The sequence below is a fragment of the Martes martes genome (genome assembly GCF_963455335.1).
Source record: "Martes martes genome assembly, chromosome: 3".
Classification (NCBI taxonomy): Eukaryota; Metazoa; Chordata; class Mammalia; order Carnivora; family Mustelidae; genus Martes; species Martes martes.
The window spans coordinates 94,077,918-94,105,738 of NC_137890.1; the positions used below are offsets into that span (position 1 = coordinate 94,077,918).

The following is a 27,821-nucleotide window of genomic DNA, read 5'->3' on the forward strand; positions in this document are numbered from 1 at the left end:
AAACCAATGGAGAACAAGTTACCCTGGAACCAAATAGAGGATCTTCCATCCTCAGGGTAATTTCTAAATTATTGTCATGAAAAGGTGAACTTCTTGCGTTTGGGGTGTTCATAACTTAGGTTTGTATGTCCCACTCTACATGCAGGGGTAATGGGAGAAAAGGATTAGAATCAAGACCTAGATAGAAAGTCATCAAAATCAAAGAGATGGGGCACTCGAGTGGTTCAGTCGGTTAAGTGTCTGACTCTTGATTTCAGCTCAGGTCATTGTCTCAAGATCCTGGAATCGAGCCCTGGATTGGGCTCCACAATCACAGGGAGTCTGCTTGAGATTCTCTTGTTCCCTCTGTCCCCCACTCCCACTCCCTCTCTAACTGGTAAATAAATCTTTAAAAAAAGAGAGAGACAGAGAGATGGCCCCTCTCCATCACTCATGGGGGTTAAAATGAAGTTTAGAGAGTGTATACTTTGGTATTTCCCCCCAGTGGTCAAAATGATATTTATGGTTTCACACGCTCTTCCAGAATCTTTTCATTCTCTCATCAGGAGGTTGAGTCTATGCTGCCTTCCCTTGATCTGGGCAGGCTTTTGTGATTGTCTGGATGTCAGTGAACCCTCTTGCTCAACTATAGACCCCAACAGTTATAACCAGAAATAGTCAAGACCCCTTAACTCAGCTCTAACTTAAAACCATTGTGCTTATTTCTTATCGCACTTTCTTGAGGCATTGACAAGACATTTTGCAATAACTGGAATATTTCAACTACCAGAGCAAAAAAGCCCTCATAGCAATGGAATACTTAGAAGACCACATCCCACACTACCCCTTCCCCACCATGATTGTGGGTTGAACACATATCAACCCTCACCTATGACCACTGCTCTCTGCCAGCTCTGTTGCACACCCCCCCCCACCAAGCTCTCTCTGTTAGACTCTAGATGTCCATCTTGATGTGGAGAACAAAGGCAAAAGAATAGTAGATAAAATTAAATTTCCTTATAACCCGCAGCCCATGGACAAATACTTGAGACAGGCAGAGTAGGACCTTCCTCCAGAAACTCCCAACCGTCTTAATGTTAATACCTTGCTACAGGAAAACAACCTTAGCTTGACAATAGCCAGGCCTCCAGGATCCTGTAAAGTCTTCTTTCACATATGAAAGTCCTTTTGGAAACTTCCTTTGTCTCCCAACTTAAAAGCTTATAATCAGTTGCTCCTTAAAATCCCAGAGCAGCTCTTTCTGATCACGGGTTCTGTCCCTGTGCTATAATAAAACCACTTTTTTACACTGAAAACATCTCAAGGATTCTTTCTTGACAGTTTGCTCCCGTACTCAAACATCAAATTCCATCACATCTTGTGGGCTGGGAAGATCGGTTGTTAAGAATTAAGCAAGCCACCTCCCTGCGCTGCAGGCACTCAAAATAAATTTCTCCCTTTCTCTTTTCCAAACCCTCGTCTCTTGAGTTATTGGCTCCTCTTGCACATAAGTTTACCTTAGTTGGTTGAGCAGCAGTGTGGGCAAACTCAGCCAGGAGCTCTCTCCTTTCAATCAATTTGTCCATCCATCTTATGATCTCCCCTAGCCGCGTCAGCTCCCCCCACACCCTGACCCAACCAGTTGGCAGTGGAGCCTGCCAGGGATCACCAGTTCTTTTTCTGAGTTAGTGACTGTGATAGATTGGCAATGTAGGCAATACAAAGCAAGAGAAGCAGCCTGGGGGATTTCCAGGGCTGGGTCATCAATCACAACATCAATCACAACACAAGTTTCCTGCTCGATCTTGGGATGCACACCTTTGGAATCATGAGCCTCTAGGAAGCTGCCTGTCATTGAGACCAGGTGGAGAAAGCACACAGAGACAGCAGGGTACACCTGAGGAGCCCCCGCTGCTCCAGCCCCAGCCATGTGACCGAGTGCATCTCAAGGTAACTCTGGTCCTAGCCAGTCTGACTGTAACCTTGGGAGAGATTTAATTTTTTTTTTTTAAGATTTATTGATTTATTTGAGAGGGGATGAAGGAAGGGGCAGAGGCAGAGGGAGAGAGAGTCCTAAGGAGACTTCCCGCTGAGCACGCAGCCCTACTGGGGCTCAATCCCATGACCCTGAGATCTAAACCTGAGCCAGAATCAAGACTCACTAGGCTGCTTGCTGCTTTACCAACTGAGCCCCCCAGGTGCCCCTGGGAGACACTTTGAATAAGCACTGTCTGGCTGAGGGAAGTCAACCCCCAGAGCTGTGAAACGATAATAAATACTTGCTGTGGTTTTCCATCACTAAAGTTGGGGGTGATGCATGGGGGACAGAAACAATTCAGGGCTGGGGACTAGAAGACCGGAGTTCCGGTACCAGCAAGGCAACCTCCCAAATGTGGGATTTTGAGCTACAGCCTCATCATATCTCAGTGTCTTCATCTGTTCAATGGGTATAATATTTCCAAGTGGGGTTATTCTCCTTTTGCCTCCTCCCTCCCAAACCCATTTTCTCCCTTCTCCATCCGACAGGTAAACTGTTTGGATAGTTCCTCTCTCTCATCTCTCTGCCTTGTCTCTGACATTGGGTTGTGTTCAACCAATGAAAGACATAGCCAGGAGGTCAGTGGACAGGAGAAGGGAGGTGGGGGTATTTATGGTACCACCTGACCCCTCATCAGGGCCATAGCCTGGACAGTGGCTGCTTCCCTTTATGGTTAAGTTCCGACGGTGACTCCAGGAAAGCTCTTGACAACTTTTGGGACATTGCTTTCTCTCCTCGCCCCTTGTTAAGGAAAACATTATTCTGACACTTGCTAAAATGGTAAGGAAGACTTTATTCAAGACTGTTACTATGAGGGTATTGCAACAGTGAAGAAAAACCCAGCTCAGCTTGCAACACAACAAGGACAAGTGGAGATTTATGGCCAAGGAGCAGGGCGATGGGGACAGGGGACAGAAAATCATTAAGAGGAGACATCAAAGGGCACCTGGGTGGCTCAGTGAGTTAAGGCCTCTGCCTTCGACCCAGGTCATGATCTCAAGGTCCTGGGATCAAGCCCTGCATCAAGCTCTCTGCTCAGCGGGGAGCCTGCTTCCTCCTCTCTCTCTCTGTCTCTCTCTGCCTGCCTCTCTGTCTACTTGTGATCTGTCTGTCAAATAAATAAATAAAAATCTTTTAAAAATAAATAACTAAATAAAAAGAGGAGACATCAAGGGTGGGAGATTCTTGCTAGCAGGACTTAGCAGGATTCTTGCTGAAGGCAGGCCAGGATTGAGACACCAGAGGTGGGAGATGAGGAACTTAATCAGAAATCAAGGATGGTCATCTATCAAGAGATGGAAGGGGGAAAAAAAAATAGAGTTGGAGGGATTCTCACTAAGCTGAGGATGGTGGGACTCTTGCTGAGACTGGGCTGGGCAGGCCAGAGACAGAGGGGTCCTGGCCTAGAAGAGAAGAGGGCTCTGAGGAGTTGAGCTCAAGTTTTATCAAGGAAAGAGTTTTTGCCATCCTTTTCAGGTTCGTCATTGCTAGTCCCTGGCACCTCACTGTCCCTTGTTTGTTCCCTTAACCTTGCCCACACCACCGCACCTCAATGATTCTTTCATTAAACACTCTTCAGTGAAACCACTGTGCAAAGTGTTCTCCCTCTCCTGCCAGGCCATGGCTGCTGGTCCCGCCACCCCCATAGGGCTGTTTTAAGGGTCAAATAAGATGATGCGTACCAAAACACTTTGGAAGCCGGAGGGTAATAAAGTCATCTTCATAATGGAAAGGAACCCTAGTACAGTGCAAAAGATAAAGGCAGAGGCTTTGCACTCAGTCCTGGGTTCGAATCCTGCCCCTGCCCCCTTGTTAGCTGTGTTATTGGAGGGAGTACTTATCTTCCCTAAGCCGTGAGTTCCCATCTCATTGATCAAGGAAAGTAAACATCGCTCATACAGTCCTGGAGGACTAGCTATGGTAACACACTCTAAATGCCTAAAAGGTTCTCCAGCTAGCACCTGGCAGGTGCTAACTACCTTGTTAATTCCCTCCCTCTTTCCTTCCACCCCTGTTATGAAACTGTTTTCTCAGATAGATTTTCTAACGCCACTAACTGCATCGGTGGCTTGTAAATGGGCTTCTCATGAAGCACTTCAGACCCTTTTCTCAACGCTCTGAGAGGCAGAGCCTCCCATGTAAGGAAGAATGACTTGCCACAGGCCAGAATTTATTAAATTGTCCAGAACAAATGTGGTTCTGCTATTTCACCGGAGATCATGAGGCTCCGGTATAGAGCACAGATTCCATTTTTGTATTGTTTTCTTGACATTTCTCCCCATCAAAAAAGCAATACACACAGTGGTTACAGAAAATATTTGAGCAACATGAAGTCTATACAGTAAAAATGGCAAGTCCTCATGGCACGCGTTTCTGATGTACATTTAGGGAGCAACAACATTCTTTCCAGCCTGAGTCTTGAACCATTTAAGAAATAAGCTCAATGGGTTAAGCCCCTGCCTTCAGCTCAGGTCATGATCTCAGGGTCCTGGGATGGAGCCCCACATCAGGCTCTCTGCTCAGCAGGGAGCCTGCTTCCCCCACCCCCGCCTGCCTCTCTGCCTACTTGTGATCTCTGTCTGTCAAATAAATAAATAAAATCTTAAAAAAAAAAAAGAAATAAGCTTAAGACAGATGAGGTCAAATATCACTTTCATGAGCGATGAAGCTGATCTTGGAGTATGCGTTTATACCTGTGGGCAAGCGGGTTTTCTGAAATCGAACTGCAGAATTACTTAGACCACCTTGTCATTGGTGATACTGGATGAACATAGGCAGAGTCTTGACCAGCTGTGACAGCCTGGAGAGGACGATCCACCTATAGGCTTTCTGCAGGTGGGGGAGCTATCAAAGGAAGGGTCTGGGCAGGATGCAGAACCTCATGCCAGTTCTTACCCCAAATGCATGAGTCACATAGAGCTCTCCCCACCTCTGCACGTGTGTGTGTGTGTGTGATAGGGGGAGGCCCTGAATGAGGGGGTACAGAAACATCAGGAGGGTTATACTAATGGCTGCCCTCAGGGAGGAAGGAAACATCAAGGGTGGGGCAATGTGTTCCCCTTCCACACACATTATCTCCTATTCTCCACTACCATACTCGTGCTTCCACAAACAACCTTGCACATAGTGCCCTGAGTCTTTGGGTGAGTATTTCCGCAGCAGAAGTTCTTACAAAGGAGTTCATGTTCATATATACTTTAGGCTGATATATCCTGGGCATTGACTGTGGACTTGAGAGCTGAAAGCAATTTTCCCCCCTTCTATTTTTGCTACGATCTGCCAACTTTACCTTATCAATAGCCTCTTCAGGCAAGGAAGGCTGCTAAGGGCTAGAATATGTTGCTTTGAGAGTAAATTAGCTTTAAAAAATAATAATATTGGGGTGCCTGGGTGGCTCAGTGGGTTGAAGCCTCTGTCTTCGGCTCAGGTCATGGTTTCAGGGTCCTGGGATCGAGCCCCACATCAGGCTCTCTTCTTGGCGGGGAGCCTGCTTCTCTGCCTACTTGTGATCTCTCTCTCTCTCTCTGTGTCAAATAAATAAATAAAGTCTTTAAAAAATAATGATAGTATTAATAAAATAAAATAAAGGGCAGATTAGGCATCTGACCAAAGGTCAGGCAGAGAAAATCAGGGTATCAGGGTTAGCCAGGCTTTCCCATTTGACCTGAGTTCCGGGGACCCAGAAGCATCAGTGACCTTCCTGCACCCTCAGTGCCCTTCTCTGTCAAACAGGCATAATATCCCTAAGGGGCTTGGGGGGAACTCAAGTGGCTGATGTGTACTTAAAGTGTTGGGTCCCCAATGTTGGGTCCCCCAATAATGGGTCCATGATTAAAGGAGTGAGACTGATATAAAGCGAAGGTCAAGCAAAGCTTTATTTTGTGCCAAGCATCAAGAATCAAACCGAACGTTCGGGGCTGCACCTCTTACAAGAGAGGGCGACCTCTCTCTGGTTCACAGGCTAACTTTTATAGAGCAAAGGCCATGTGGTTGGGCCTGGCCACACACAGGTGGCCAATGAAATTGTAACACACAGAGAAAGCTGCACAGTCATGTTAGGTCACACATAAGTGACCGACTGAATTACAATTTACCCTATAGTAGACATTTGAACCAGCCTATCACCTTGGTCAGAATTGGCACCCAAAAGGTGCCCAAAGGGCGGGGCCCATATGCCTTGGTAGCTAGGAGACAGTATGAGGCCCCCACTGATTGAATACCTCCACCTGGCCTGACCCACCCTTGTATTTGGACTTTGTTACCTGGGACTGGATTCCCTGACTGGTTTTTAAGTAAGTTACCCTGGGGGAGGGGGGCAGGGTTAATTTAAGTTTTACAGCATAAACAACAAAATGGCAGTTCAACCAGGGTGGGGCCACTCTGGCTAAATAGGCCCTTACAAAAGTGTGGGGAGAAAGGTCAAGATGGAAGACCCAAGAGGAAAGGAATGGGCACAAAAACAGAAAAAGAAAAAATGGGGTCTGTAAGAGCCATTTAAGGGTACCTTGTACTGAAAGGCTAAAAGCCAGCCTCCAAGTCATCTGGCACTCAGAGTAGGGAGACCTGCCTGAGGACACCAGGAACACAAAGCCTCCAGGGGTTCATCTTCAGTGCAGCCCCCTAAAATGCCTGGGTGTCCCACAGGATCCGCCTGGGTCTCACCTGATCATTCACACCGCCTTGTGCGATGGCACGCATGGGAATGAAAATTTTCTAGAATGAGCGGTATGACTTTAATAATGAAACACAAAATGAAAATTGGAGATGGAGTGCCACGTCGCTGTGCCACCCGATAGATGCCAAGGCATTTACGGAGCACCCGCTATGTCTACAGGGCACTGGCACAACCTTCTTTTAACCCGAATGTGGGTATCAATGGATGCGAGACTCGAAAAGGTGTCATCCGTCGCTCATCCGCGGGCAGCCAGGGTGCGGCAGAGCTGCCCCGGAACTTAGCGCCCTTTCCGGACTCCGGGGTGTTGCAGCGTTGAAGCTAAGGCAGCGTGCCCTCTCCTGGTCCCCTCCGCCCCCGGGCTGAGCCTGCGGGAGCCGGCCGCGGCCCCCTGCGCCCGCCCTCCTCCTCCTCCTCCTCCTCCTCCTCCTCCTCCTCCTCCTCCTCCTCCTCCTCCTCCTCCTCCTCCTCCTCCTCCTCCTCCTCCTCCTCCTCCTCCCCTGCGCTCCTGGCGCGCCAGCCCCCTGCCAGTCGGGGCTGGGTGGAGGAGCGCCGGCAGCGCAGCGCGTCCTTATCGATGGGTTGGGCGGCTTAGCGCGCGGCCACCTCTTCCGAGGAGGAGTAGTCCTGGGGCTCACCGCGGGTCGGGTGACCCACCCATGGCTCCTCCGGACGCAGCGACCGGCCGGGGCGCGGGACCCCGCGGAGGGCGCTGAGCTCCAAGGCCGCTGGGTGCGCACAGGTGGGTGGCCGTCGAGGCGCCCCTCGGGGAGCACGCCGGGCATCATGCGTCCCCGCTTGCTGCTGTGGCCGCCGCCACCGCTGCTGCTACTGCTGGCCTGCGCTGCGCACACGGTGAGTACCTATCCCCTCCGCGGGTCCCACGCGAGGTGGGCGTGGGGGAGTCCCCAGATCTTCCGCCGAGCAGGGGGAACTCTTACACCCCGTTGCACCCCCAGGATCATCTCTATCAGCTCCTTGCCAGATAGCCTCGCCCCCAGAGTAAAAACAGCAAGTGCGTAGGGCAAAGGGAGCCCTAAGATAAACTTCTCTCCCTTCCACGCCATCCCTTCCTTCAGGCTGTGCCTCGAAGGGAACACTGGAGACGCCCCGGGCAGAGCCCATTGTGCGCTGGGCACTCTGCCTCAATTATTTCATGGAAACCTCCTGATCGGCTGTCCAGGTTGATATTGTCACCCCCTCTCTTTATGAACTAGGAAACAGAGACTCTAAGAGACCAAAAAATCTTGCCCTAGGGACAGTTGATTGGAACTCAGGTCTGTCGGTCCCAAAGCCTTGACATTTTCTTTCTCTCTCTCTCATACACACACACACACACACACACACACACACACACAGGCTCTGGCTGGAACATCTCGGGTCCGTTTGCAGCTCCCTCCCTCCCCTTTGGGATTTGGCTCCCTAATGTCTGAATGTCTGGGGGGTCCAGGGAGGAGCTGGAAAAGAAGGGAAAGGCAGTGGGGGTGGCTTGTTTTCCTTTCCCACTGGAACTCCTTGGAATCCAGGGCCTCTCCCACTGGGATTTGTGAATGAGTGGCTGCACCCAGACAGTCAGGATGGAAGGAATGGGGAGGGAGTGGTGGTGTGGGAAGTGTGTGTGTGGGGGGGATGCAGATTCCAGAACCACTTCTTCCCACCAGCATTCAAACTGGCCCTCAAGGCCTCTGTCCCAAGAACTCCCCAGGAAAAGTGCTTGGGGACCCAATTCAGAGTCTCCAATCTCTGTCCTGGGTGAGTCCTTCCTGGTGTCCAATGACCTTGCCTTCCTGTAGTCCTCTCCTGGTTGATTATAAGAAAAATGTTCCCTCCCAGAGCTAATGGGAGTGTTGACACTCACAGCTTGGTGACGTTCTAGCAGTCGTAGTTAGGAAAAATAGAATTTAGGACCCTTGTTCCCAGGTCCCTTGTAACCCTGGAGGCTCTTCTCATCAATGGCAGGGCCTAGTGGTTGGAAGGTGCTAGAACAATAGTACCCACTCACTAATCTGAACTCCCAGTGTGGGGAAATGCCACCCAGGACACTGGGGACAGTTCAAAGCCTCCGGGTATGTTGTTATTCAGTGCCCAGGGATGGGAGAGCTAATAGTTTCCTCCTTATCACCTTCCCCCCTCCTTCCTAATTAAGTATTTGCAGTAACCCTGAGGTTGTCAGAAGAAATCACCAGTTGGCTTGGCCTCAGGACTGATATTGTACCTACATTTTTAGTCTCAGGGGGGACCCCAGGTTATGTCAATAATAAGCAGGGGGGGGGCGCCTGGGTGGCTCAGTGGGTTAAAGCCTCTGCCTTCAGCTCAGGTCATGATCCCAGGGTCCTGGGATAGAGCCCCACATCGGGATCTCAGCTCTGCCGGGAGCCTGCTTCCTTCTTTCTCTGCCTGCCTCTCTGCCTACTTGTGATCTCTGTCTGTCCAATAAATAAAAAATAAATAAATAATATTAAAAAAATAATAATAAGCAGAGGCGGAAATGAGAGCTTTCACTTGGTGTGAGTCTTCAGTTTGCCTTGGAAGGCTGCTTCATGATCCTCTGGTTCAATTCCCTTGTTTTACAGATGAGCAGACTGAGACCCACAGAGAAAAGAGAGCTGCCCTGAACCAGCAAGTTAGCAGTGGAGCTGGGGCTAGAACCCAGATCTCTTGATCCTGGTCACCCAGGGCACTCTCCCTTACGTCCTTGGTCTTTACATGTCATTTTCATACACTCATGTCCTGCCTTGTATTATCACAAGATGGTTTTCCTGTGTCTAAGTCTCCGTCTTCTGGGTATTTTATGGGCTTATCCAGACCTGAGTTCTTATACTTCTTGGCAAGAACTCTTTTAATAAATAAGAATGGAACTGACCTACTTTGGTTGGAGTATTTCCCAGCCTTTGAAACCCTGCTTACCTTCTGTTTCTTTGACTCGAACATTTGATTTGGAGATTTAAGGACATTTGAACAATTTTTTATTCATTCGTTTCCCCCATTGAATGAGGTTATAGGCATCTTCCTAATGAGGCATCGTTAGGCCAAATTGCTTATTACTGCTACCCAGCCTACCCCCTTGCCTTTCCACACAGTGAAGTGTCAGGAAGGTCACTTGTAAATGGAAACCAGAAAGTGACTATGGCTGAAGGGGCCAGTTTTCTGAGCCCTCCATAGGTAATGTGGACCACACCTCCCTTTGCTATCCCACCCCCATGAATCTCATGAGGACCTTTAATTGGAACAAGATCAAGATTATTCACCAGCACGTCTGTCCCCCTCCTGCTCCCCAGTACACACACTTTGAGATGTTGTCTCATTCATCCTCTCTCCCTAGAGCCTGTCACAGTGTAAGGAGGAGCTCAGTGAGCGTGTGTTGGTTGAGTGAATGAAAGAAATGATGACATCCAAAAGGAGTGTCCTAAACTGGGGCACTTCCATATAGTGCCAAGTAATAAACAAGGACATCTTGAAGGCACGTTGCTTAGAAAATTGTACATAAGTGTATCAAGCCAATGCAAAACAGTCACTCAAGGTAGGGCTTTTTAAAATCCATGGTAGCTGGCAAACCACCAGCTTGATAACCTTAGTGAGTTAAATGGGGTGGAGAGGGCTGCCTTTTCCTTCAAGTGAGGTTTCTTAACTTTGACACGGTAACCCCGGATATTAAATCTGGGCTTTCAGCAAGGGGTGCCAGGAAGGGAGCTCGGCCCTCCCTCAGCATAGAGAAATCCATAGGGAAGAAATAATGGGGACACAGAAGAGAGAGGGGAATCACAGATTTCTTTGTCATGGGGGACTTTCCCATGAATTGTGTGCCATCTATCACCATCCCTGGTCTTTGCCCACTAGAAGCCAGGAGCACCTCTCCATGTTGTGCCCACAGAAAAATGTCTCTAAACGTTGCCTGATGTCATCTGGGGAGCAGAGAGGGCAGAACTCCCCTGGTCAAGAGCCACTGCCTTAGAGCTTGTCCTGTGTCAGGGGAAAGGCACAAGCAGAACTAACAATAGCGGTTTATTGCATGTGGGATTCAGGACCATGAGTTTGGTGACAGGGAATCGGAGCCAAGATACCCGATGAACACCCACTTGCAGACAAAATGGCTTGTGCAACAATGGGCTTGATCTTCTCCAGCCTCCTTCTCGCTCTGCCTCCTCTCTCTGTCCTCTCTCAGTGGGTGGCTCAGAGACAGAAAAAGTCCTGGCTTGGGGGAACAGCCCATGGTGCTCCTGCTTCCAGGGGCTGACAAGCTCTGTGACAACCGGAAGCAGAATTTCAGGAAGACCGGCAAGGGTCCCCTGAGGAACTGGCTATGGACAACTCTTCAGAGGAGGCTCTCTGGGATTTTTTAAAAAAGAATTTATTTATTTATTTGGCAGAGGTAGAGCGAGCACACAAACAGGGGGAACCGCAGGCAGAGGAAGAGGGAGAAGCAGGCTCCCCTCTGAGTGGAGAGCCTGACGCGGGTCTTGATCCCAGGACCCTGGGATCATGACCTGAGTCAAAAGCAGACACTTAACCCACTGAGCCACCCAGGCGCCCCTGGGATTTTTTATATCCCTGAAAAATCACCTTCTCTTTTTCTGGGAAAATATTTGTGGATTTCTTTTGGAATTGTTCCTATCTCTAAGATAAATGTGAATGATGAGGATGATGATAAGGACTTCCTTTATCCAGCACTCCCCTCACCAGATACTCAGCCAAGTCCTTGCCTGAAGCATCCGACTTTATTCTCATAACCCTCATTGTGCAGAAGAAGCAGCGGAGGCTCAGAGAAGTGAAGCCATTAGTCAGGGCCACCCGCCCAGACGCCCAGATGTGGTGTGAGGACCCAACTCTGGTGATTCCTAACCAGCACCGGCAACTCCCAGAAAGAGGCCTATGCTGGTTTCTGTCCCCAAGGGGCTGTCACAAAATTCTCTCCCAATTCACTCTCAAAGTGACATTCATCTCTGTTTAATTTATCAATTTATAAAACACAAAAATGAATTACACCAGCATTTTATTAAAGGGGCCAGAGATGAGCTTGGGGTCACAAAATCAATCAACCAGGTGGTACACTTCCCAGACTCTTTAGGGAGCTTCTTCTCTTAGCTTTGACATGATCTTTCAGTGGTCCCATGGAGCCCATCTCTCTCCACCTGGTCCCCATTATCCCCGCCCTATAGCTTCCTCTAGCCGGCTGCAGGGAGGAGGGGGGGTGGAGCTCTCTTCCTGGCACCCGTCTTTGAAAGCCCAGACTTCATAACCAGGGTGAGAGCAACACCACCACAGTGGCGCTCTCCAGTGTCCCCAGACTTGCTCCTCACTTCCCTGCCTTTATTTAGCAAGCCGAGGTTTCTCCCCACTGACCTTCACTCAGGCATTGGGACAACCTGCAGCCCAAGGTAAAACCCACAACACTCAGATCCTATCTACTTGCTTACATTACAAACAGGGCTGCTCAGCCTTCCTGTGGACTCCAGAAAATAATAATATCCTGAGGCCCAGTCAGCCTCAACATTCCGTGTCCAGAAGGTTCCAAGGGGCATTTGGGGAAGGGACATCTCTGCTTGCCTATGTCCTGAAGTCCCAGCTTCAGGATGCTGCCAGCATTCCCAAGTTTTCCCGTCTTTTCTAGAATCCCCTGGATGTCCGACATCAATCCCTCACTGGTGGGCTCTCCCTGATATCTATGTTCCTGACCTCACCAACTCCTCTTTCATTTTCAATAGACAAGCTTGTCTCTTATTTCCTGAGAGTCAGAGAATGAACTTCCTCCGACCAACAAACATCTGGCTCTTAAAGACGTGTCTAAATTGTACCCTCCTGGGACATCTGGGCTGCTCAGTCTTAACCTGTCTGCCTTCAGCTCAGATCATGATCCCAGGGTCCTGGGATCGAGCCCCGCATTGGGCTCTCTGCTCGGCAGGGAGCCTGTTTCTCCCCCTTCCTCTGCTGTTCCCCCTGCTTGTGCTCTCTTTCTCTAAAATAAATAAGTAAAATCTTAAAAAAAAAAGAAAAATTGTACCCTCCTGTTCCCTTCCTTCCCATCTGTGTCACTCAGCTCTGGCTACCGTAACAAAGTACCACAGACTAGGAGGCTCAAACAACAGACACTTATTTTCTCACAGTTGTAGAGGCTGGATGTCCCAGATCGAGGGCCGGCAGAGTTGGTTTTGGTGAGGGCTTTCTTCCTGTTTTGTCCTCACCTGACGTCTACTCTGAGCGGGTGCAGAGAGACAGAGTGTGTGCTCTCCTTTGTCTCTTCTTATAAGGACACTAATCCTGTCAGATCAGGGGCCCATTCTTATGACTCTGTTTAAACTTCCTTACCACCCTCCAGGCCCAATCTACAAATACAGCCACATGGGGGATAGGGTTTCAACATAGGAATTTGGGGAGTCGGGGTGGGGCACAGACATTCAGTCCCTAGCATCATCCGAGTGGAAGAGAGGCACTTCTCTGGCTAGTCTGGCCAGTCCCTGCACCTGTGCTCTCAATCCTTCCACCCCAATCCACAAGGATTCCTGTCCTGAGAGGACACAGCCAAGCCATTGTGCCCAATCTTTACCATTTTCCACTAACTGCCTTTCCCCACCAGCTGGTCAACTTGCCCAGGTCTGTCCAGCCCAGGTGGTGCACTCTGGGCCTCCCGGCCGCAGTTCCATCTCTGCCCCTGATGGCCAGCTTCTTGGAAGAAGCATCCATGATGCCTGCCTCCACCTCCTCTGATTTCTCAGCCCACCGCCACCCACCCCCACCCCACCACACCCTGAAATCCGTCTCCTGTGTGACTTTCATTTTGCTGTCTTCATTATACCCTTTTCTGCCCTGGTCCAACCTAAAGGGACCACACGATTTATGAGAGAGATGGGAGGTTGTAAGTCATGATGCCGAGACTGCAGGCATACACCTGACAGTCTTGGGCAAAGTGGGCACGAGACCCTGGCGTCTCGAGACATCTGGTGTGGGACCCTCCTTTCCACTCCTCACTCTCTTGGCTTCTGCTCTTTACGGGTTTGCAGTCGCCACTTGCACTCTGTCTTCTCGGTCCTGGAAGGATCTCCTGCCCAGGCTTGTCCTCGCTGTCCTCACTCTTACCGTGTGATCTCCCTCAGCAGTCCTACCCTGTCATAAATCCAGCCTTCCAGACTCATCTTACCCCAGCTTCCGAGACCTCTTCTCTTTTCCTTGTTTTTCCTGTTCTTGAAACTAGGGAGGCACCCAAACCAGCCTCATCACACTGTCCTCTGCCCTCCCCCTGACATTCAATCCACTGCCCACTGCTGGAGAATCTGCTTGCCCACTGTCACATCCAGGCCCTTTTCTTTATGGGATGTTCTGGTACTGCTGTTCTGGGTCAAGTGATTCTCACTTCTTCCCAAAGTGCTGGAGTCACCTCCTGGAGGGTTGGTCCCCTGCCTCCACTTTTGGTCCATTGCCATCTGGCCGCTGCCTTCCTTGTGTACTTCAATAGTTGGCCTCTCTGGACCCCTCAGGCCAGGAGCTTCAAGAGCAGGAACTATGTCCCATCTACCTTCATGTCCCCAGGGATGAATCAATTGCTGGGTATAGAGTAAGTGCTCAATAAATATTTGATGAAATTTTGCCTTTTGAGCTGGTTTTTTGACAATGTGTTTCCTCTTCTCGGTTCTCACTGTCTACACTAGCTAGTTATCACAGCTCCTTTTATTTCCCCCTGGAACAGTTTCTTTCCAGTCTAAGTTGGTAGGCAAGTAATTATATCATAAAGTGTGACTGGCAGAGTGACGTTGATTTTCTTCACCTTCTTCAGCATTCAAAAGATTTTTACTTTATCTCTTCCCAGATTTTACCTTTTCAGGTTCAAGAGTCCAGAGTTAAACTAGCAGAACTGTCTCTTGACATCTTTCTTTTCTCATTTTGCGTAATTATTCTCTTGTTCTGCAGTCTGAAGCTTTCTGAAGGGTAGAATATAGCTGCCCCATAGAGTACCTGCTTTAGGAATGGGAGAGATTGACCCTACTCCCCCTTACAATACCAAATATCCAAGAGAGGCGAGCACATTGTCCCAACCTGGTTTTTCTCCAAAGGTCTGATCATTGAGATGAGACCTCACAGCATACTTCAGGGCAAAGGGGTCTTCTCAGAGAGGAATTGTTGGCTAACAGGTTGAGCAGACACTTCAAAATATGTCTACCATCTGAAAAGAAAATCCCCCAAAGAAAGGGATGGTGGGCTAATCACAGAATTATGAAGCAACAGGTATGAACTTGGACACTGTAGGGACTACCTGTAGTGTAGTGTAATGAACTTGGTTGAGTGGACAGACGACCAGGGGACCAAGGTCAATGCTGAAGTATCAAAGAGTGATACTTGTACAGAGACACTACTAGATAACAGTCTTAGAAAGTTTACAACTTAAGTGCCTTACTTAAAAAGAATTACTGTAGGTTATGCTTAGCAAAGGCAAAACTGAGTCTAAAATATGGGATACAGGGGTATCTGGCTGGCTTGGGTCAGTAGAGCATGTCACTCTTGATCTGAGGGTTATAAGTTCAAGACCCACATTGGGTATGGAGTCTACTTAAAAAAATTATGATAAAATAAAATAAAATATGGGATACAAAAAAGTGGAATTTTTCCAGGATGGCCAGGAACAGTTCCACAGTTCTGAAACAGAGAGGTTTTAGTCCAAAAAGTCAAAGGACTCCTTGAAGTCAGTTCCAGAAAGCTCCTTGGCAGAGCTGCTCTATTCAGAACCGTGGAGTCCAACCATGCTCTGCAATTGATAAGGTGAAGGCCTATGAATTTTGTGATTAACAAGAAAGAAGAGAGCTAATTGAAAATTCCAGCAAAAGACAAAGGTATATGAAAAATTTCATGACGCGAGTATTCCTTTTAAAGTTTGACATGATTGCAGCAATATTTTTAAAACTCCAGATGTAAAGATGGCCAGGACTCAAAATTGGAAACTGAAGAGGAAAAGTCCTGTAATGTGTGTTTTTGTGTGGTTAATTACAATAATAAAGAAAAATACCATTTAGCCAAGTTCTTTTTTCTTACACTCCCTTAGGGAATTTAGGAGGAATACATATCTTTAAGTGTACTTTTGTCCGAGGTGCCTTTTTTAATACCAAGCAGCATCCTGTTCTTGGTACCAACGATTTTGGGACTTTCTGCTCAAAATATTTCACTTATGGTGCTACATATATGCAGTTTTTCCTCACATTGACAGCCAATTCTCCAACCCTGCAGACACTAGCTGAGTGTTCTAAAATTCAGTTCAGTTCTGGGGCACCTGGGTGGCTCAGTGGATCAAGCATTTGTCTTTGGCTCAGGTCATGATTCCACAGTCCCTGGGTTGAGTCCTGGCATGGCATCCCCAGATTGGGATTGAAGCCTGATGTTGGTGGGAAGTCTGCTTCTCCCTCTCCCTCTGTGCCTTCCCTAGCTCATGTGCTCTCTCTCTCAAATAAATAAATAAAGACTTTTTTAAAAAATCAAATTCAAGTTAGTTCTGACTCTACCCACCTGGAATCAGCAGAGACCCCGTGGGTTAAGGACACAGTCCACAAGACTGCTCCTACTTAAGACGCTGAATCACGAGCCTGGGTCACCCATACTTCTGGCTGATCAGCTGTACGTTGAGGGTTCCCATGACCTCCTCCTTCGGTAATTTGCTAGAAAGGCTCACAGAACTCAGGAAAGTATTTTATTTGCCATTACTGGTTTATTATAAAGGCCACAGCTCAGGGACAGCCAAGTGGAAGAGATGCAGAGGGTGGCGAAGGGGGAACATGGACTCTCCAAACCCTCTTGTGTAGGATATTTATGTAGGTTTCATGACAGGGGCATGATTGACGAAATCACTGACCATTGGTGACTTACTCAATCTTTGCCCTCTCTCCCATCTCCTGTGGTCAGAAGGGCAGCTGGAAGTTCCAATCTCTCACCACATGGTTGGTCTTTCTGGTAACCAGCCCCCATACTGCAGGTATCTAGGGCCCCCAGCCGCCAGTCATCTTATCAGCATATACAAAGTCACTCCTCACTTTGGAGATCTCAAGGGTCTTAGAGGCTCTTGTATTAGGAACTGAGGTGTAAGAGCCAATATTATAACAAAAGATGCTTCTCTCACCCCTAATGTTGAGGAAATTGCAAGGGTTTTAGGAGCACTATGCCAGGAACCAGAGATGAACACCAAATATACATTTCTATTATATTTGAGTGTTACATTAGGATGTGTAAATGTCATTAGGTCAGTTTCAAATGACAAATTAACCTCAGGTGTTTATCTACTCTGTCCCTGGGAGCATCCTCAATGTGCTAGTAAAGGAATCACAAAGGTATAAACCCACAAAGTCAAAGGGAACAAGACGAGACAACAATGAAGCAGAGATAAATCTTGGGGAATGTACAGCGAATGAAGTAGGGGTAGCAGTGATGGGGGGAAACACCAACCTGTATACATGCGGCGGGAAGAGGGGGATTGATGACCAGTGGTCCCATTGGCCTGCAGAGCCCTGGAAAGGCTCCAAGCATGGAGGAGAAATATAGATCCCAACTGTGGGGACCCGCTCAGCCTGATTATTTATTGTACAGCAAAGGCCACGAACTGTTCATGCTCACCGTGGTTCTAAGGATCCCATTAGTGCTTCAGTCTTAACTATGGCATTGAGCACAGCACAGGCACCATAGCCAGTGGGGTTGTGATGGTAGCTACACTGGAGGAGAGCTCAGCATTAATGTATAGATTTGTGGAATCCTTATGTTGTGCATCTGAAACTAATGTAGTGATGTGTGTCAACCATACTTCAATCATTTACATGCACACATATATGTTATATATATTATATACATATATATCACATACGATAATATGTGTGGGTATCTATGTATATATGTATATACATATGGCACTGAGGAAGTCCTCCAATGTGAAAGCAAATGGAAGGAAAAGAAGAAATATCCACCATGCAGAGAGGAGAAAAAGGTCACATGATTACAGTTAATGTCCTGAAATACAGTCCTTTAAAAAGGATGCCAGATCTAGGGGCACCGGGGTGGCTCAGGTGGTTAAGTGTCTGACTCTTGACTTCAGCTCAGGTCACGATCTTGGGGTCCTGGGATTCAGCCCCGCATCAGTCTCCACGCTCAGTAGGGAGTTTGCCTGAGTCTGTCTCCCTTTCTCTTTCTCCCTCCCCTTGCTCGTGCTCTCTCTCTCTTAAAAAAATAAATAAATCTAACTTTAACTAAAAAAAAAAAAAAAAAAAAAAAAGGATGCCGGATCTAAGAAGAAAGAATGTGGGAAAGAGGGTGTTAGAGAAAAGGAATCACCAGAGAATAAGAAAGGTTGTGTGGAAATTAAGTGTATGATGATAAAACATTTATTAGGAAACTCAACAGGTGATGTTAAGAAAGTACCTCAGAAAAAGAACATCTGACACAAGGGTAGAAGAGTAGAGAAAGGTGAAAAGATTAGACGGTCCATCTGGGTTGTCCACTATTCAAATAATATGAATTCTAGGAAGACGGAATAGAGACGATGAAGGGAGGAACTAATAAAATAAATCACATAACATTTTAAAAATTCCCAGACACGAAGAACACAAATCTTCAAATAGAAAAATGTCCCCTGAGTATCTAACCAATGAATAAAAAAAGAAGCATTTCCGCAAGGAATTTAAAAGCACCTAAAAACAAGAAAAATCCTGAGTATTTCTACAGAGAAAACAGAAGTCACGTACAAAAGGCTTTGAAGCCCAATTGGATTTCTTACCGATATTGGAAGAGAGAAAGAGAAATGCCTTCAAAACCTGGAAGGAAATTTCTTTTCAACTCAGAATTCTCTGCCAAATTTGATTAATTATCAGATTAATAAAAGCTTGTTCATTCCTGCCGAGATTTTGAAGTTTATCTCCCACACACGCTTTCGTAGGAAGTAACTAGAGACTGTGCTTCTGCAAAACAAGGAAGCAAAGCAAGGAAAAAGATGTGAAATCTATGAAAGTGAAGACTAGTTAGAAGAGCAGGGGAGGGCGCCTGGGTGGCTTAGCGGGTTAGGCCTCTGCCTTCGGCTCAGGTCATGATCTCAGGGTCGTGGGATGGAGCCCCGCATCGGGCTCTCTGCTTAGCGGGGAGCCTGCTTCCCCCTCTCTCTCTGCCTGCCTCTCTGCCTACTTGTGATCTCTCTCTCTCTCTGTGTCAAATAAATAAATAAAATCTTAAAAAAAAAAAAAAAAAGAAGAGTGGAGGAGAGGGTACCCTAAACCACAGCCAGGCATCAGGCCCAGATTGGAGCGAGAGGAACGAGGGCCGGCAGAGAGGTCCCTAGAGGTAAAACAAATACAACTCTTGATAGATGTCTCTTGAAGCAGTCAGAGCACTTGGAAAAATTAGCCATATGTACAGAGAACACTAATCAAATGAAAAAAACAAAGTAATTATTGACCTCAGGAAAAACAAAATGTACGAGAAGAGACATAATCATTTTACATGGCTAGACTTAGCGGTGAATGATATATCACAGTCAAAACAAGACATTATAAATATAGACCATTCCTTTAACTAAAAATTAAATCAAATATTAAAATTCAAATTAAATATACATATAAATATATATTAAAAACTAAATATATGGGGGACAGAAGTGTATGTGGGAAGATTTAAAAACATCTAAATCTTTGTCTTCCATAACAGAGAGTTTTAAATAGTGTCTCTGATGAACAAACCAAGAAGTAGCAGTCTAAGAATATAATTTTAAAATATGGAGGGTTCCTGGCTGGCTCAGTCAGAGAAGCATGCGACTCTTGATCTTGGGGTCATGAGTTTGAGCCCCATGCTGGGTGCAGAGATTACTTTAAGAAAATCTTAAAAACAATATGGAGATAAAAACCAAATGAACTGCTAAAAAGAGTTGAAAATGGTTGCCTCTGGAAAGTAGGTAAAGGTTAGGGAAGGAAACTGCTATTTTTCATGACAAACTCCTTGGCTCTAGTACAAGTAAAAGATAGAAAAAACACATATACACAAATCTGAACTTTTTAACTGTTTAAAGGTATCTTTTGAGGACTAGTAGCTCTTGTTTTGAGGACAATGTTAGCAGTTCTTTCATCTTCATTTGTTTCTCCCTGATTTCTATTTATTTATTTATAAAGATTTTGTTTCTTTATTTTAGAAAGGGACAGCGAGACCACGGAGGGGAAGGGCAGAGAGAGAGGGACAGAGCATGCCAAGCAGACTCCGTGCCCGACTTTGGGCTCCATCTCAGAACCCTGAGATCATGACCTGAGCCAAAACAAAGAGTTGGACACGTAAATGACTGAGCCACCCAGGTGCCCCTCTCCTGTGAATTTTAAGTAAAATTATGTTTAATAATCATATAGAAATATGCATATAAATACACATGCAGCTTCTCCTTCCCTTCTCTAGGTTAATTTAGATCATAAGGGGGCTTGTTTTCCATTTATTCTCCCTCCAGTGCCTCTACTGGGTGGTTGCTCCATTGAACACAGTCCTCTCAGCCTCTCCCAGCAACCCCAAAAAAAGACCCCTTTTCTCTTCTTTTTTTCTTTTTAAAAGATTTTATTTATTTATTTGTCAGAAAGAGAGAGAGCACAAGCAGACAGAGTGGCAGGCAGAGGCAGAGAGAAGCAGGCTTCCTGCTGAGCAAGGAGTCCGATGCGGGGCTTGATCCCAGGATCCTGGGATCATGATTGGAGCCAAAGGCAGCCGCTTAACTGACTGAGCCACCCAGGGGTTCCCCGAGGGCCCCTTTTCTTAACTGCAGTTCACCATCTGGAGCCATGGGCTCAGTCCTTTCAGCAGAATGCTGCTGCTGGCATGCCACTACAACACAGAATTATTTTGGTTTATTACATTTTAATGAAAGGATCGGGGTAAAAGAAATGTGGAATGAGTCACTTCACACCCACCAGGATGGCTGTTACTAAAACAAAATACAAAAATAGGGGCTCCTGTTTGGCTCAGTCGGTAGAACGTGTGACTCTTGATTTCAGGGTCCTGAGTTCGAGCCCCACATTGAGTGTAGAACCTACTTTAAAAACATATGAAATAAAACAGGGGTACCTGGGTGGCAGGGCTGGTTAAAACCTCTGACTCTTGATTTCAGTTCAGGTCATGATCTCAAGGTCATGAGACCAAGCTCCATGTTGGGCTCTGCAATCAGCGTGGAGTCTGCTTCAGATTCTTTCCCTTCCCTCTTCCTGTCCTTCTGCTCCTCCTCTCTCTCATTAAATAAATAAATAAATAAAGTCTTTTAAAAAATATAAAGTAAAACAAAAAAATAACAAGGATTGATGAGGATGTGGAGAAAACGGAACCCCTGTGTATTGCTAGTGGTAATGTAAAATGGTGCAGCTATTGTGGAAAACCCATTGGTGTTTCCTAAAAAAGTAAACATAGAATTGCCATGTGATCCAGCAGCTCTGTCTCTGGTTATCCACCCACAAGAATCAAAAGCAGGGACTCAGATATTTGCACACCCATGTTCATGGCAGCATTATTTACAATAGCCAAGAGGTGGAAGAGAAGTGAGTGTCCATCAGCAGAGGAATGGAAGAACAAGACATGGTGTATACACCCGATGGAATATTGTTCAGCCTGACAAAGGAATGCTATTCTGATAGATGCTACAACGTGGATGAATCTTGAAAACACAGTAAGGGAAGTCAACCAGACATGGAACACATACCATGATTCCACTTACATGAAATACCTTCAATAAACAAATTTGTAGAGTCAGAAAGTAGACCAGAGGTCATCATGGAAGGAGGGAAATGGGTAGTTATTGCTTAATGGGTACAGAGCTCCCGGTGCGATATTGAAAAAGTTCGGGAAATAGTGACGATGGTTGCACAACGTTGTCAATGTATTTAATGCCACTGAACTATACACTTAAATGCAGCTAAAGCACTAAATTTTAAGTTATGTATATTCTACTACAATTTAAAAAAAGGAAACATAGGGTAAGAAGAAAAAGTTTAACTGTCCTCTGATTATTATTTTTTCTGTAGTCCAAGGGGAAAACACCAAGGAAGCTGAACTTTTCTTGGAGAGATATTCCCAGCGCAGGTGTCCTCTCATTTCTAACCTTCCTCCATTTTTTCAAGAGTCCTCTCTGCAGGAGTGACTCTTTCTTGAATCCCACAGTGCAAATCGCCACCTCTTAGGGGGGAACTTCACTCCCTAAATGGCACACTTCACTCCCTAAATGCTGCCCTAGAATCTCTTTCCTACCCTGTGTCAGTCAGCTATGCTGCCTAACAATCACAAACATCTCAGTAGTATACAGCAATAGGTATTTATTTCCCTTTTTGTTTGCAAGGGAGCTAAGGTTTGATTGATCCAGCTGGCTTGGCTCCAGCCCCCAGGGTTAGGTTCAAGTCTGCTGCATGTGTATTATTCATTCTTCCAAGACCAGCAGGATACCCCAGGTGGCAGAAAGACAAGAGAGCAAGCATATCTGTGCAAACATATTTCAAGCTTCTCTTCATATCACATCTACCTAGCATGCTAGTTAGTGGCCAGTCACATGGCCAAGCCCACTCAAGGAAGTATACTCTATCTGCCATGAGGTCATACGTATAAACTCCCATAGGGAATTGAGACCAATGATTCTAATTAGGATAATGCCTCTTTCCTTGTCCTTGGCAGTAAATCTCCAAAGTCTATTATGAGTTATGTTGTCTGTATTAATACGAAAAGGATGCTGTGGCATGTGGAAGTTCACCAGTGCAGTCCAGGATGGATTTTGTCCTCTGAATCTGGCAGGGGAGTCAAGACTGAAGTGTTGCCCTCCTCCCCATGATTGAATATGGTTCATCACCGTATCCACACATGAAAGAGGGAAGCATGTTCCTTTCCTTTTAAGGGCGTAAGATAGCATTTGCACACGTGTCTTTTGCTCTAATCCATTGCTAGAACCTAGTCACGTGGGCACGCATTAGTTGCAGAGAAATTGGAAACTCTAGTCTCCAGATGGGCAACCATATGCCCAGTTAAATTCTGATTGCAGTGGAGGAAGGGAAGAATAATTATTAAGGAGACAAAGAGCAGTCTCTGCCAGAGAGGTTATAGCTGGAGGTAGGAATGGGAATGGAGACATGGAATGAAGTGTCTACCTTCCTCTATATTTACATATTGTTTTTAAAATTTCCTGTAATTTTCATAATACTTTCATGTATTCTCTTCAGGGTTTCCTCTGAAAATACGGTACATTGTATATCCTTACAATCATACTATGTATACAACTTTGTGTCATGCTCTTCTCGTTTAATATCTTGGTGTCAACATCAGTAGTCTATACTGCTGAATAGTCTTCTGAATTATCATGGCTGAAACTATCACATTGAATGTAATTTCAAGATTATAGTATTATAGGGGTGCCTGAGTGGCTCAGTTGGCTAAACGTCTGCCTTCAGCTCAAGTCATGATGTCAGGGTCCTGGGATTGAGCCCTGCATTGGGCTCTCTGCTCAGTGGGGAGTCTGTGTCTCCCTCTGCCTCTCTCCCTGGCTTATGCTCTCTCTCTCTTGCTCACTCTCTCTCTCTCTCCCAAATAAATAAAATCTTTAAAAAAAAGATTATAGTATTATATATCATGTTGAATGTTAGTTGAGTGTTCCCTTGGGTATTTAAATTGTCTCTTTTCAAGATTTATACTTTTAATTTTGAGATACTCATAGACCATAAGAAATAATAAGAAAGACTCCCCCCTCCATAGCCTTTGTCAATTTCTCCCAGTGACAAAATCTTACAAAACTACAGGTAGTATGGTATTACAACCCCAACATTGACACTGATACAGTCAAGGTACAGAACATTTCTATGACCCGAGGGATCTTTCACAGTGCCCTGTTACAGTCACAGCCACTTCCCTCCCACTCCTACCCATTCCTTAATTTTGATAACCGCTAATCTGCTGTTTATATAACTTTGTCATTTCAAGAGTTACATAGACAGAATCTTACAGTATGGTATGCAACCTTTTGGGATTGGCTTTTTTTCCCTTTTTTTTTTTTTTTAAAGATTTTATTTATTTATCTGACAGAGATCACAAGTAGGCAGAGAGGCAGGCAGAGAGAGAGGGGGAAGCAGGCTCCCTGCTGAGCAGAGAGCTCGATGCAGGGTTCAATCCCAGGACCCCAAGACGATGCCCTGAGCTGAAGGAAGAGGCCCAACCCACTGTGCCCCCTAGGTGCCCAAGGATTGGCTTTTTTCATTCAGCGTACTTCCTTGGAGATTCACCTAGGTTGGCCCATGTATCAATAGTTTGTTCCTTTTTATTGCTGAGTGGAGTTTCATACTATGGTTTCACCATCATTTGTTTAATTATTCACCACTGGAAGACATCTGGATTGTTTCAGTCTGGGGCTGTTATGAATAAAGCTGCTGTAAATAAATATTCATGTACAGATTTTTGCATGAATATAAGTTTTCATTTCCCTGGGATAAAGGCCTAGGAGTGCAATGGCTGGGTCATATAAAGGTTGCATATCTAGCTTTCATAAAAATACTGCCAACCTGTTTTCCAGAGTGGCTATATCATTTTACATTCCCATTAGCAATGTATGCATGATCTAATTTCTCTACAACCTCGCCAACATCTGTTGTTACTATTTTTTAAATTTTAGCTATTATGATAGATGTATAGTGATAACACATTGTGGTTTCAACTTGCGTTCACTTAATAGCTAATAATTTTGAAAACCATTTCATGTGCTTATTTACCATTTGTATGTTGTCTGTGAAATGTCTCTTCATGTCTTTTACCTATGTTCTAACTAGATTTTTTGTTTGTTTACTGTTGAGTTTTGAATGTTTTTATAAATTCTAGATACCTGTCCTTTCTTGAGTATGTGACTGCAAATATTTTCTCCCAGTCTGTAACTCGTCCTTTCATCCTCTTAATATGGTTTTTCATGAAGCAGAAGTGTTTTTAATTTTTAATGAAGTCCGGTTTATTCATTTTTCCTTTTATGGGATTGTGCTTCTGCTGTCCTGGATAACCCTGAAAGTCTGTTCGTTCTTTCTTTCTTTCTTTCTTTAAAAATTTTTTTAAATTTTACTTTTTACTGAAGCTCCAACATGGAGCTTGAACTCACAACCCTAAGATCAAAAGTCATATGCTCTGCCGACTGAGTCAGCCAGGTGCCTCGAAGTTTGTTCATTTTTATTTTTGGTTTATTCTCTGTGTTGTTCAGATGGAGAGATTTGTACTGTCCTGTCTTCTAGCTCAGTGACTCTTTCCTCTGTATGTCCCCCCATGCCACCACCATTCTGCTGAGCCCTTCCACTGAGCTTTTTACCTCAGTTATTGTCTTTTTCAGTTGTAATATTTACATTTGATTTTTTTATATCTTCTACTTCTTTGCTGAGACTTTCTCTTTGGCTGAGGTTTATATCTCTACATTTGTTTCAAGTATACTTCTAATGGCTCACTGAAGCATTTTTATGATGGCTGCTTTACCGTCTTCATTAAATTGTTTCAGATCCCTGTCACTTCAGTGTTGGCATCAGTGGATCACCTCTTTTCATTCAGTTTGACATTTTCCTGGTTCTTTTTTTTTTTTTTTTTTTGACAGAGATCACAAGTAGGCAGAGAGGCAGGCAGAGAGAGAGGCGGAAGCAGGCTCCCCACTGAGCAGAGAACCTGATGCGGGGCTCAATCCCAGGACCTTGGGATCATGACCTGAGCTGAAGGCAAAGGCTTTAACCCACTGAGCCACCCAGGCGCCCCTGACATTTTCCTTGTTCTTAATATGATGAGTGATCTTTGACTGAAAGCAGGACATTTTGTATTGCTGTTAGATTGCATCTTATTTAAACCTGTCTTAGTTGGTTTTTCCCGATGGGGGAAGGGGGTGGGTGCTGCCCCATTTCTGCCAGGTGTAAGTAGACTTCCAGCTTCCCCACTCTGCCTTACTGGACACTAGCAAGGAAGAGAGGATCTTCCCTTACTGCTGAGTGAGGGGTGGGAATATCAGCTCCCTACATGATCTTATAACACAGCAGTGGTTGGGGTCTCATCACCACTGGTGGTGGTGAAAATTGTGAGTGCCCACTAGGCCCCCCTCTGTGTTTAGAGAAACTTCTTTTAGCCATTCTTTTAGGGTAGGGTGCTGCAATGAATTCTTTTAGTTTTTCTTATCCTTTAAGAATGTCTTGATTTGGGACACCTGGGAGGCTCAGTCCTTAAGTGGCTGCCTTCTGCTCAGGTCATGATCTCGGAGTCCTGGGATTGAGCCCTGCATCGGGCTCCTTGCTCAGTGGGAAGCCTGCTTCTCCCTCTCCCACTCCTCCTGCTTTTGTTCCCTCTCTTGCTATGTTTATCTCTGTCCAACAAATAAAATCTTTTAAATTAAAAAAAAAAAAAGAATGTCTCGATTTCCCTTTCAATTTTGAAGATATCTTTTACTGATTATAAGATTCTGGGTTGACCATTCTTTTCGTTCAGCACCTGAGACAGCACCCCACTGGGGAGATGGAGGTGCACCTTATTACTTCTGGATTAGGGTGGAAGTCCAGTCTCTACTAACATCATGGGCTGGGGGGACCTTTGTTAGCACACAGCAGGGATGAATTTTCAGCTCCCTACTTGGCCATCTCTGCCACCACCTTGGCAGGGAGGTTGGGCACCGATGTCACAGCCCAGGGAAGGCAGAAGTCCTGGCTCCCCAGCTGACCACAGTTTTTTCTGTGGTGTTTGGCTGTTGTAGGGCAGTTGTTGTTTATATATTTTCTGTCTTGCTACCTTCCCTTTTTCCTGGTCCTTGGCTTGAGAGAGCAGGCTTTTACTGGGGGATTTTTTGGTCTGCCTCTGGCTGCATTTTCTTATTGCTAACTTATTCAGCTTTAGTAATGGGATATACAAAGAGAAAAGAAACTTCAGGGAACTCACCACTTCCTTGAGTCAGGAGGTCTTTAGCCACTTTGCGTTCTTTCCACCTTCCAGAATCTTTTTATGCTTGTTTTGTATATGATGTCCAGGATTTCTTGTTGTACTTAACGGGAGTAATAGGGAAAAGGTACATGTGCTACATCTTCCTGAAAGCTGAAGTTTATCTCTTTGTTTCCACTAAATGTAAAGCTGCAAGAGAATCCTTCTATATAAAGCTTTTCCCATAAGGGATGGGTTCCTAGAAGTAAAGTCAGTTGGCCAAAGGGTATGAACATTTTTGTGACACTTAATATATGATGACATTTAAAAGATTGTACCTGCTCACACTACCTCCAGCAGTCGCTCACATTTTTAAGGGTAATGTTAGTTTCAAAGTGGCACTGAACAGAATGTGTGCCTACTTGAGATCCTTGGTGAACTAAAGGCAGCCTGCCAACCTGTAGGTGGATTTTTCCACTGAAACTCTTTTATTGCCTCTGCCAAAAAGCCAGAGGCTACTGGTGATGATGAGCTTCAGCAAGGACTGGGCAGAGCCCCACAAGGGGACAAGAGCACGAGTATATGGAGCTGCCTGCTGGTTCTCCTAACAATGACTGTTTTTTTAGGGAAGCCACTTGTTTCAATGTAAGAGTCTCAATATAAGAGTCATCAAAGCAATGTGATGAAGTCATTTGCTATGTTGTCAGGTGTGAGATGGAAATGTAGGGGAGATGACTGGGGAAGGAATGAGCACAGTATGATTTTAATGCTGGGTGGGCACAGGTGTTCCTGTGATAGCTTTGTTGCAGATGATCACAGGCTCTGGGCCAGGGGATGTGATGTGTGTGTTTCATGAGCATCACAGACCCAGTCGCTTGGTATCAGGGAGTAGCTGGAGAAGAGCATTTGCTGACAGCTGATAGATACTTTTATTTATTTATTTTTTTCCTGAGAGAGAGTACCAAGAAGGGGTAGGGGATAGGGCAGAGGGGGTGAGAATCTGATGCAGATTCCAAGCTCAGCACAGATTCTGACAAAGGGCTCCATCTCATGACCCTGAGATCATGAACTGAGCCAAAATAAAAAGTTAGATGCTTAACCTACTGAGCCACCCAGGCACCCTGCAGATAGATACTTTCTGACTGCATTAGTGAAGAGTGTGGAAGACCCAAAATAAGAGATAATCAGATAATTTATGTTTGTCTTTGGAATCATTGGAAGACAGTGCTACCTTAGCTGCCCTTCTCTGGCCAGATCTTTTGTTGATTTGTGCCATTTTGG

The 27,821-nt window shown here is 45.7% G+C and overlaps 1 protein-coding gene across 1 annotated transcript in view; it reads left to right on the forward strand.

Annotated features, from left to right (window-relative positions):
- The first annotated feature begins 7,436 nt into the window (after positions 1-7,436).
- SCTR (secretin receptor) overlaps positions 7,437-27,821 on the forward strand; it is a 71,392-nt gene continuing 51,007 nt past the window's right edge. The window contains exon 1 of the mRNA XM_080799483.1: positions 7,437-7,544. Coding sequence (XP_080655609.1) covers positions 7,476-7,544 — 69 coding nt within the window. The 5' untranslated portion in view covers positions 7,437-7,475. The remainder of the gene's footprint in view (positions 7,545-27,821) is intronic.